We start from the raw sequence: 11252 nt of genomic DNA, 5'->3' as shown, positions 1-11252 counted from the left end.
TGTGAGGTGGGATGGATTATCTCGGCAAAGGAGAAGTGCTCACTATCACAGATTTTTCAGATTTTTGAACAATATTTGAGAGAAATGGTTATTTTGTGTATATAGAAAATGTTTTAGATCTTTGAGTTCATCTCATGAAAAATGGGAGCAAAAACAAAAGTGTTGCATTTATATTTTTGGTCAGTGTATATAAAGTAGCAGGAAAAATAAATATTCAAGTAAAGTTCAAGTCCCTCAATTTGAAGTACAGTACTTGAGACATGTACTCCACTGAGTTAAAATAGCAGTCATTGTTTTCCAGTAACAAGGCCATACATTGCACAGTGACTTAATTAAATAAGCTTTAAATACAGCTAAGGTTTAGAACGATCCCTTTGAGTCTGCTGAGTTTTGCAGAGCTGCTAAATCTTGCATCAACAGAAAGATCCTCAAATCAGAAGAAGCAATACAAAGGTGAATACATTCGTGCAAAATGATCTGTTACATCAGGATGGTTGGAAGCTGCAGGTGCACCAAAAACATAAAACAACTAGAAACTTGACTTGAAATACCACAGACGCCGCCCCGTGAGAGCAGTAAAAGGCCCATAAATGAAAGAAGCCGTGTTTATACGCACCTGAAAGATCTGCTGGATGTTCGTGAAGTGCAACAACAAGGATCAGTTTCTCCTGCAAGAGAGGCAGCCTTTAAAGGATTAATCTGGTTATTTGCAACTACTGTAAAGTCTACCGTGGTTTTGTCCCTCATTTATATGAGGTATGATCACACAACAAATTATTAGCGGAGATCCCAAATAAAACGTCCCCTTTAAAGTGCAGCAGGCCATGTTTCGCACGAGTAATTCAGGCAGTAGATGTATTACAATTATAGTTTATTAGGAGGAAAATTACACTGTGTTGATTCCCTTCATATTGTCACACAGCCCAGAGATGTGTTGAACTATAGTGGGCTTGCAAGTCAATTAAAATAACATGTGAACATAATGAGTATACTCAAATGTTTTAAACATATTTTAAACAAAGGATGGATTAAGTGTTCTCTTTTACTGTCCCTATACAGTAGGCACCTTAAAGGTCCTGAAAATGTATATCTCATTTCGATTATTTTACTTTCTTACTATAAGTATTGGATTCCAAGTCAAACACTCTGTATTCTGCCAAAGTAAAACAAAAATAATTAGGTAATTTTAACATTACAGATTTCTGCCTTGTTTTTATTTGTGGTTTACTGGTTTGAAGGGGCGGGGCTAAATCAGAAAGAGGTGTGTCATATATGTGTTTTGAATCGGTGTCAGATGAAAGTTGATTGGTTACTACACAGTCCTGCGATGCCCATTTAGTCTTTAATGTTACTTACTGTAGTCAAAAATACGTACGATTTTAAGTCTTCCGATCGTGTTACCATCCTGCAAAAATATTTTCAGTATCCAGACCTGAGACCAAAGGTGGATCATCTGTTGTCGTTTTCTGTCCTTGACCCACACCTTAAATGCCATTCTAATGATTTTTTCCCACCAGAATCTCAATGAGAGATGAATTCCACGGAAAAGGTGTATGTTTTCTGCCAAAGTTAGAATATTTTGGTTATTTTAACATTACAGATGTCCTCCTTGTTTTTAGTTGTTGCTTCCTACTAGTTTGAGGGGGCGGGGCTAAATCAGAAAAAGGTGTGTCACCAATCAGGACTTAGATCTGAATCAGTATGGTTGATTGGTTGATTAGTCACTGTCAATCAAATCTGATTAAACCAATCACACAGTCCTGGATATGCAGATGTTTTAAGTTCAAGGCTCTTGATAAAATATAAGTTTTGCAGCTTTTGTAAAACTTGTGTTACTTATTTGAAGTATTTGAAGTTCTCAGGGGGCTTTTTAGTTTTCAGAAGTCTTGTGCATCCTGTGGAATATTTTTACTACCCAGGTCTCGTCCAGTAGCGATCCTCTGATTTATAAACTGGTTTAGATTTCAGCAGCTTACAGATGAGTGCTGGTAACTGCAGCGTTGCACCCCGGAGGCTCTCTGGCACTTCTAAGGAGACAGTGATAGATTGGTGAGATTAGAGAGCTGCATATCTGACACTGCTCTCTGATCCGCCGGCCTGAAAGCGCTCAGACCTTTTCTAACGAGCCCCGGATCACATTTCAAAGACGGACAATGTCTACAGGGGGAAAAAAAGAGCCATCTAGCCCACTGCCAATGTAATGTAAAAACCAGGTAGCTGCCTCTTTCCTTCCTGACAGCTCGGCCACGGATTCCTTTCCTCAGTCCATCGAAGCCTGTGTTTTCTTTAGAGCAGCAGCAGGGTATTCTATTCGAAGGCACAGGCCATGAAATATGGTGCGTATCTGTGTTTGGCTGCGAGCCAGGCGGAGGGTCTGCATTTCTGCCCAACAGGACGGTGATGAATCGCTCAGATTTCCCCTCCGTCCACACAGTTGGAGAGCTGGAAACAGAGCTGCACTTTTCTTTTAGAGGACAGTACATGGTGGATTGTTTTTGAATCTCACTGTTTGTCTCCACCATGACGGAATCTAATTTAAAGGTCACCTATTATGCAAAATCCACTTCTTCATGTCTCTTCTACATCAACATGTGTCCCCTCTGTGTAAAGAGACTCTGAAAGTTTCAGGAACAAAGATTCTCTCTCTTTTTGTCCTGATCCATTTATATAAAAACTTGTCTGAAAATAAGCTGATCAGATTGTGGCCACTTTATGATGTCATAACGATGTTTTGGGTTGTGTAACCATTAGCCAATCAGCAACCAAGGTCAAATCTGCTATCATTGTATGCACATGTGTGATTGTTGTGTCTTCTTTGGACAGTTGGGTCATGGTCTGGTGTCACCATTTTCTTGGAAATCCAGCAGTGGTGTTCATGCTCAGAGTAAAGTTTGCATGAGAGGACACGTCACTCAGACCCAGATACATGTTTATTAAACACATCTCAATACAAGAAATATAAATACATTCATGATTGAAAATAGTTGACAAATGTAGAGGTTACTCACAGTAAACATTTGACAGTGGGAATCAGTTCTTAATGGCTCCATGCTGGGAAATCCCTCGAATCAGGTCACTTTGGATTGACCGCTAACGCTGATTTAAAGTTGCCAGTGCCGTTGTGAGCATTACCCTAGGGCCGCAGCGATCACACCACCAACACTAGTTGGCTGTAGGGTTTCTATATCACATGATGTTTCCGTTTGTACTTCAAACTAGTGCTGTGCAGACTAACTGTACTCACAGTAAAGCTGCCTTCACATGATGCGTGATTTGCTCACGGAAAGATTGGGCGCAGGGCCTCCTCTGCTACAAACAGCTTCCATCTGATTGGTTGCACGTAGAAGGGTCAGCAGCAACTAGGACAACGTTTTAATTATTTGACCTTTGAATGCAACGCTCTGCGACGATTTTAAACAATGTGTGACGCAGAGGGCAGCGCTTACACCAAGTCTTTGGGCACTGCTCTCTCCATGGAAACACAATGGCATCGTCAGCTCAGAGCCGTTTTATGGCGGTGCAGCTTAACGGTTCATTTGTAAATCTGTGTCTGAATCTCACCAAAAAACTCAGCCCCAACAAAACAACAGTGATGTGTTACAGTGCGCTCATCACTACTTCAATCAATGGCAAATTACCAAACCTGATTGTAATAATCCAACAATATGTATCACACCAGAATTTGCTAAATGACATTGGCTTGCAGGCTAATGCTAGGCTGCAGTGGCTAGCCGTAGCTACCAAGTGTTTCAATCACGATAGTTGCAATCTCTGAGATTTCCTTAGAGGATGCTTACTATCAAAAAACACACTTGGACCTTATATTTTTATCTTATAGGTCATACTTTCAAACACAATTTTACAATTTTTCACTTTTCTGGGAGAAATTCTCTGAGTAAAAGAATACTTCTACCTTTTGTTGGCCCTTTTTCTAGAATTCATGCAACAGTGGAAGACTTTTAGCTGAAAAAAATCGAAATGTTGAGAATAAAGTTGAATGCAGATAATTTTTTCAAATATTTCAAGATTAAAGTTGAACTTTTAACAATAAATCAAACTATTAGCACACACTTCCCATCCTATAACAACTTGTATTGCAGTATTTACATGTGTGTACTTCAGTTGTCTCCACCATCATCTGCTCTAACTCAGTGAATCAGTCACTGCATGCATTTTTTTTCCACAGAGCATTCATCTCATTTTAAAGTGAGCTTGTTTTCAGTGTGGGCTCACATCACAGTGTGTGTGTACTGTCGGCCCAGCGGGATGTGACGCGCTAATCCTTCCTTTGGGGAAACGATGGAGGAGGAGAGCTGCTGCTGCTGAAAGCTTCACAAACATCCCCTGCTGCTGCTGCACGAGTATGGTGTCTCATGTCTCCGAGATAAACTGAGATTTACTGCTGCTCTGCATCTCTGATGTTCATTCCTGATCATTGCAATGGATCATCAGAATCAGAAACAGAAACAGGTTTATTACCAGAGGTGGGAAGTAGTGGAGTACAAATATTTAGTTACTTTAGTACATTTTTCTGGTATCAGTACTTTACTCCACTACTTATTTTTCTGTCGACTTTTTACTTTGACTTCTTACATGTTGAACCCAAATACCTGTACTTTCTACTTCTTACATGTTGAACCCAAATACCTGTACTTTCTACTTCTTACATGTTGAACCCAAATACCTGTACGTTCTACTTCTTACATGTTGAACCCAAATACCTGTACGTTCTACTTCTTACATGTTGAACTCAAATACCTGTACTTTCTACTTCTTACATGTTGAACTCAAATACCTGTACTTTCTACTTCTTTCATTTTGAACCCAAATACCTGTACTTTCTACTTCTTACATGTTGAACTCAAATACCTGTACTTTCTACTTCTTTCATTTTGAACCCAAATACCTGTACTTTCTACTTCTTACATGTTGAACCCAAATACCTGTACTTTCTACTTCTTACATGTTGAACCTAAATACCTGTACTTTCTACTTCTTACATGTTGAACACAAATACCTGTACTTTCTACTTCTTACATGTTGAACTCAAATACCTGTACTTTCTACATCTTACATGTTGAACTCAAATACCTGTACTTTCTTCTTCTCTCATTTCCCAAACAGCTGGTTCCTTTAGTCTGAATGTGTGTTTGGTGCGTGATCATTATTATTTAGAGTCATTGCGTGCCTATTGATTTGAACACGATCCGTGTATCCATCATTTCCTGGTCTTCTCTAAAGAAGAGGGACCAATGGAAACGTTGTCATGTTGCCATTGTTCAGCATGGAAACATTCATTAGCTAACAATGACATTATTGTTCTTATTAATATAAAGGGAAGTCAGATACTCTTTAAAACAGCTAGTAGTTATGGGTGCTTTTTACTTAAGTACATTTCAAAGCCCATACTTCTTTACTTTTACTTGAGTAAAGGAGTTAAAGATCAAATGCAAAGCTTTTTGTATAATTGCCAGTACAATCGAAATCATATAGCTACAACACTATCTAAGATATTGCAGTATTAAAATCGGAGATAATATGAGTCTGGCAATGCGCAATATTAATTTTGTTCAACCCCCAACACCAAGTCCGACGATTTATTTTCTCCGCCGCTCCTCCGCAAGATGGCGGCGCGTGACGTCAGATGTGCCAAACATATTTCCACCTGGCTTATCAATCACAGCGGCTTCCGCCGATAGTACAACTAGTTTCGTCTATCATGTCTGATTCTGAGTAGACTATAGACTAAAAGCTTTAGGAATCCAAACTATAACATATAATAAGTACCCTGTATCAAGATTGATGCAAAACAAGTGAAATTTGACCTTTTTAGAGAGGTTTAGAAAAATAAAGTCCAGGCGGACTCACCTCACAAGGACGAGGTGGATGGGAATTTGTTCAATGCCTAACATATTTCCACCCGGCTTATCATGTCTGATTCTGAGTCGGAGGCCACCCAATATCTGGAGTATGTTGTCGACATCCAACCCTATCTCTACGAGCCTCTGATGTCGAAGAGGAAATACAAGGAAACGTCACCTGACGTCACGATGAAAGTGCTGATGGTGATGATTCAAGTTCGCCATCTGAGGAAGAGGCCGAGGGTGCTGAGAATTGGTGTAGATGTGGAAACTGCCACATCTACACCAATTATCAGCATTCTCAGCATTCTTCTTTAATCCCTATCATAATGCATATTGTTCACACTTTTCCGTTATGAGTGGAGGAGCGATGAATGAGCTGCAGACAAACTACAATGCTAACAGTGAATTAGCCCCGAGCGAAAAATGCTAACCTTTTACTGCACCGAAAATCACTCCTAGTTCCCTTATTACTTATCCTAGCTCCACATCCAACACATTGTTTATGATCGTAAAGACACAGAATCTAACGGTGCCCACCTCTATAAGCAATAAAACTGCAATTCCGTTATCTGCGTTATCTGCTGTGCTCCGTGCGCTTTGAAATCTAATCAAAAGTTGTTTACCTCAATTCTTTGTCGTTTCTCCATCGCCCGGCTCTTTCGTTCTTTCAGTGGTTTCTTGTGCTGAAATGTGGAGGGGACGGCTCCGGGTTTCAGCTTCCGACGTGCTATTAATGCTTCTGCACCAACAGACTTGATGATAGCAGGATCAACGTCGTATGCATCACACACGAAGTGATCAGAACACAACCTGCTCCATTTTGTCGGTTGCCAGCCAACACGATTCACTAACAAAATCCATTTTTTGCGGATGATTTTGTCTTTGGGAAATACATGAAAAACTCTCCCAGATCCCGCACCGTTCGTACAACAAAAAGCTCAACAATAACCCATGTTAATTCAGTTTTCTTGTCGAAAAACTTGTGACCGAGACTGCCGAGTCGGGATGTTTGGTCCAGAGACTGTTTGGCATGTATGACGTCACGCGCGCGGAGGCTGCTGGGGAGGTCATGTCAGAAATTCAGACGGCTTTGGGTCAAGTTTTGTATCAATAAAAAGCTTTTTTTCGGGTGTATTATCTCGATTTACATTTTTTTTTAAATACAGGTAGTCTTAAAAACAACATTTCTATAAAAATGTAGCATATTTGGAAGCTTTGCATTTGATCTTTAAGTCAGTACTTCTGCTTTTACCAGAGTATTTTTAAACATGAGTATCTGTACTTCTACTTGAGTAAATGATGTGAGTACTTTTGCCATCTCTGTTTATTACCAGGTAGGTTGACACGTACGAGGAATTTGACTTGATGTCATGGTGCCAACCCGGTATCACGGCAAGACGTGAACATGTGACGATTTACCATGCTGGGAGACGTGAAGATGTCACGATTTCGTCCCTTCAAACGTGACAGTTACACGGTATTGTTAACATGGCCCAAGTACCCGGAAATGCCAAGCAAATGCTGTACCACGACGGTCGGTTGTTATTGTCAATATTAATATAATAATGATTTATTTTTTAATAGTCAGACTCGATTTTGCCGATTTTCTTGTTGCCCCAGCTAGTCGACACCTCTTTTAGCAGAAACAAAGGCTACATTAATGTATTCACCTGTTAAACCCTGAGCCTGTTTTTCAGGTCTCAGGCTCAAAAACGACATTCCCAGAACAAATTACCATATCTTCCCTTCTAAAAGGGTTAAATTAATAATCTTTTTTCTCAAAGCAAGGTTACACCTGTGAGTTGGATGTAGAAGTGTCAGAATCAATATAGATGTTTTAAAGTAAATTCAGATTGAACACAGTAAAAAAATGTCAATTATTGTGTCCGTCCAAAAAAAAAACATTACTAATAGTGAAAACCACCCTTGAATGATGGGATGGTAGACTAAAAGCTTTAGGAATCCAAACTACAACATATAATAAGTACCCTGTATCAAGATTGATGCAAACAAAGTGAAATTTGACCTTTTTAGAGAGATTTAGCACCAAAAAACACTTCTGGGGTCATTTGGGTGGATTTGACCTATCTCTGGCCGCCCTTGTTCGATTTTGTTGATTGACATCTCTTTCTAACCGTCAGAGCCAATGGAATCGAGGGGAACTCCCACATACTCCTTATTTGGTAATGTGTGAGACTGCCGCATAGCCAAGACCGGAAGCTGCGATAACTCTGGTGGCTACCATTAGCAGCTAACTTTTACTCTCCGATTTTTACATAAAAATGGAATTATGGATTATAAATAAAAACAATTATTACCCAGAAACATTATCAACCTATGGATTGACCGATTCAGCTGCATTTTTTCTCGTTTTAATGCCATTGAACAAGTCTTTTGATCAGATTGACAGCTACGGTGAGAGGATCTCCCGTAAAAGCTACGTAAAGGTACGTGTTGTGATGTCTGAGTTTGCTTCCCCTGTCATGAGTTCGGATCACTTAGTGATGATATATATACCTAAATAATCTGTGGAACCTCAGCTTTAATCGGATATATTGTATGTGCAGCTACGATAAGTAATAAGGGTATCTTTTATCTTGAGTTCTGTGCCAAAGTGCGTTAGCATTTTTCGCTCAGGGGTCATTTAGATGCTTCTTATGAGACTTGTGTTTTGTTTTGGTAAAAATGGTTTGTATCGTCAGTTAGCTGAGATTATTCCCGTTAATCTGGTATAACACATTAATAGGTTCTTAAATATTAAGATCCCCTGGCTGAGACACAGTATCGTGAAAAAAAAAGGACCCGCCGAGGGGGTCCCTGGGGCTTAACAGGTTGATGTTAATCCATGTGTGCGGTTGTGGAATTAACGGACGTGACGTTGTGCGATTGCGTTGCCAGGCAACAACTTGGCTTCATGTTAATTTACAAACTCTTCAACTAGAACCGTAGTTATATTTAAAAACATTTTAGAAGGCCTCACAAAATACTTTAATGGACATTTAAATTTAAATGTGAAGGACTGTGTGTACAACAAAATACATCCGTCAAAAACAATACCGGAAACAGACGTAGGCAAGATCCTCAGCTCGGTGATTGGATGGTTTAGCCGCAATTCACGTTGGGATATGGTGTTTATGCGATGTGAAATCCGAAAACATTTTTTTAAAATAATACTTTATTCCGAGTGTGCTTGCTTTTCTCTTTGAAAGTCATCACATAACGGCATTGTAATACACGGTTCGGCTGCATTAAATATTACATATCTGCCGTAGTTCTCTATTTATAGAGCCCGGATGAGAAGACTTCTAGACAAACAGGAGGAACTGCCGCCAACACTGAAACGTGACGGGGATCATAAATATATCAGCAATTAAACAACATCTTAGATTTATTTTCACACAATACGTCTCCTTGCAGTATCAACACTAATTCGGCTGACTTTTATATTTGATCCAATTGGTAGATAGGCTGTATTTACACCCTAACGGTGCACAGCTGATAGAAACGGACACCTAGTGGTTAAAGCACGTTGATGTAGAAGAGACATGAAAAAGTGGATTTTGCACAATAGGTGAAATGTAAAAGAAGACACCTAGCAGTATATAAATGAATTCAATGAAACACTTCATTGAATTGAATTTCTTTATTGTAATGGTACAGGTACAACACAACTGTAAAGTCAAGGAAATGTGGCGGAGTAGAAAAAATAGGTAGAAATATATTGAACATACTCAAAAAAGTACTTCAAAAATTATATTAAATGAGGCTCTTTGAGTACATTTTACCAGCGATTATGCTAATATTTTTATTTATTTAATAATCTAGCAGTGGTGCTGGCAGGTGGAGGAGCAGTGGTGCTGGCAGGTGGAGGAGCAGGGATGTTGGCTGGTTGCTGGCAGGTGGAGGAGGAGCAGTGGTGCTGACAGGTGGAGGAGCAGTGTTGTTGGCTGGGTGCTGGCAGGTGGAGGAGCAGTTATGTTGGCTGGGTGCTGACAGGTGGAGGTGCTGGCAGGTGGAGGAGCAGTGATGTTGGCTATGTGCTGGTAGGTGGAGGAGCAGTGATGTTGGCAGGGTGCTGGCAGGTGGAGGAGCAGTGATGTTGGCTGGGTGCTGGCAGGTGGAGGAGCAGTGATGTTGGCTGGGTGCTGGCAGGTGAAGGAGCAGTGGTGTTGGCTAGGTGCTGGCAGGTGGAGGAGCAGTGATGTCGGCAGGGTGCTGGCAGGTGGAGGAGCAGTGATGTTGACTGGGTGCTGGCAGGTGGAGGAGCAGTGATGTTGGCAGGGTGCTGGCAGGTGGAGGAACAGTGATGTTGGCTGGGTGCTGGCAGGTGGAGGAGCAGTGATGTTGGCTGGGTGCTGGCAGGTGGAGGAGCAGGGATGTTGGCTGCTGGGTGGTGTCCGCTCTCCCTGTCTCTCCTCACTAGCCATATCCTCTCTTTCTTCACCCTCACTTTCCCTTCTCTCAGTCTCCTCATCCCTTCTTCCCTCATTCATTGAGACTAATGTAAGTAGAAGACATGGCACTGTTAATTTTCGAAGATTCAAAATATTATACCACTTACAAATAAGAAATATTACTTTTATTATTAATATTTCAGACTTATTATACCTGTGTCACCTTTCACACTATAGATGTGATCATGAGCTATGAGCTCTGTAATTACAGGTCCCGGGGTGCATCGCGGTGCAGGGGCCCTCCTCCTTTTGACCACAGGGCGATGCACAAAGATGGTGGGAATAGCATCTGCTCTCAGCCTAGTCTTGCCCTTTTTGGTATGGACAAACTGGTCTGCCTCAAAATGTGCCTGCAGAGTGACTTCAGGTTACTTTCCACACACAACAACTCAGTTTTGTCTAACCACATACATATCCCATAGTGGTTGAATGCACAGAATTGGGGAACACTTTATACTTACGGGACATGTATACACTAATTATATACTGTATGTAAAATACAACCAAGAATGTGAGACAACTTCATATCACATCCGTTACTGATGCCATTTGTCATACTTTGTTAAACTCACAAATAATAAAGTTCCATAATTTCAGTTGTTTGACCTGTTCTGCTTGAAAGCAAATACCTGCGCTCTTGCAAACTGTTAAAACAAAAGCTTCAACTTGTACAATTTTGAATCTGTATTTTTGAATATGGATCTTAAATCGGCGTGACGTTGAAGCAGCGACCCTGCTGTAGTTCGTTTATAGCATAACGTTAGCATTTTGCTTCTGGCGACTAGATTTATGATTAGAAAATTATAAAAGTAGGGTAGACATGTGGATATTATCCGGCTGAACAAAACGTGATCCGTTTCTTAAATGTGTGTCAACCACAGACCTTATTTCAAGCTATTTTCCAAAATCCTATGGAGAAATTGCATTGGATTTT

The 11252-nt window shown here is 40.4% G+C and overlaps 1 protein-coding gene across 1 annotated transcript; it reads right to left on the bottom strand.

Annotated features, from left to right (window-relative positions):
* Positions 1 to 9492: 9492 nt before the first annotated feature.
* Positions 9493 to 10757, bottom strand: LOC117535196 (splicing factor 3A subunit 2-like). The gene is made up of 2 exons (XM_034199586.1): positions 10473 to 10757; positions 9493 to 10362 (listed from the first exon to the last, which is right to left on the bottom strand). Exon 2 carries the CDS (start codon positions 10355 to 10357, stop codon positions 9686 to 9688), a length of 672 nt encoding a protein of 223 aa, XP_034055477.1. The 5' UTR covers positions 10358 to 10362; positions 10473 to 10757; the 3' UTR covers positions 9493 to 9685.
* Between the last annotated feature and the right edge of the window lie 495 nt (positions 10758 to 11252).

This window comes from Gymnodraco acuticeps, unplaced genomic scaffold (assembly GCF_902827175.1).
Source record: "Gymnodraco acuticeps unplaced genomic scaffold, fGymAcu1.1, whole genome shotgun sequence".
In the NCBI taxonomy this organism is placed as follows: domain Eukaryota; kingdom Metazoa; phylum Chordata; class Actinopteri; order Perciformes; family Bathydraconidae; genus Gymnodraco; species Gymnodraco acuticeps.
Note: the sequence above shows the minus strand (reverse complement) of the source record. Positions and strands in the feature narration are given on the sequence as shown.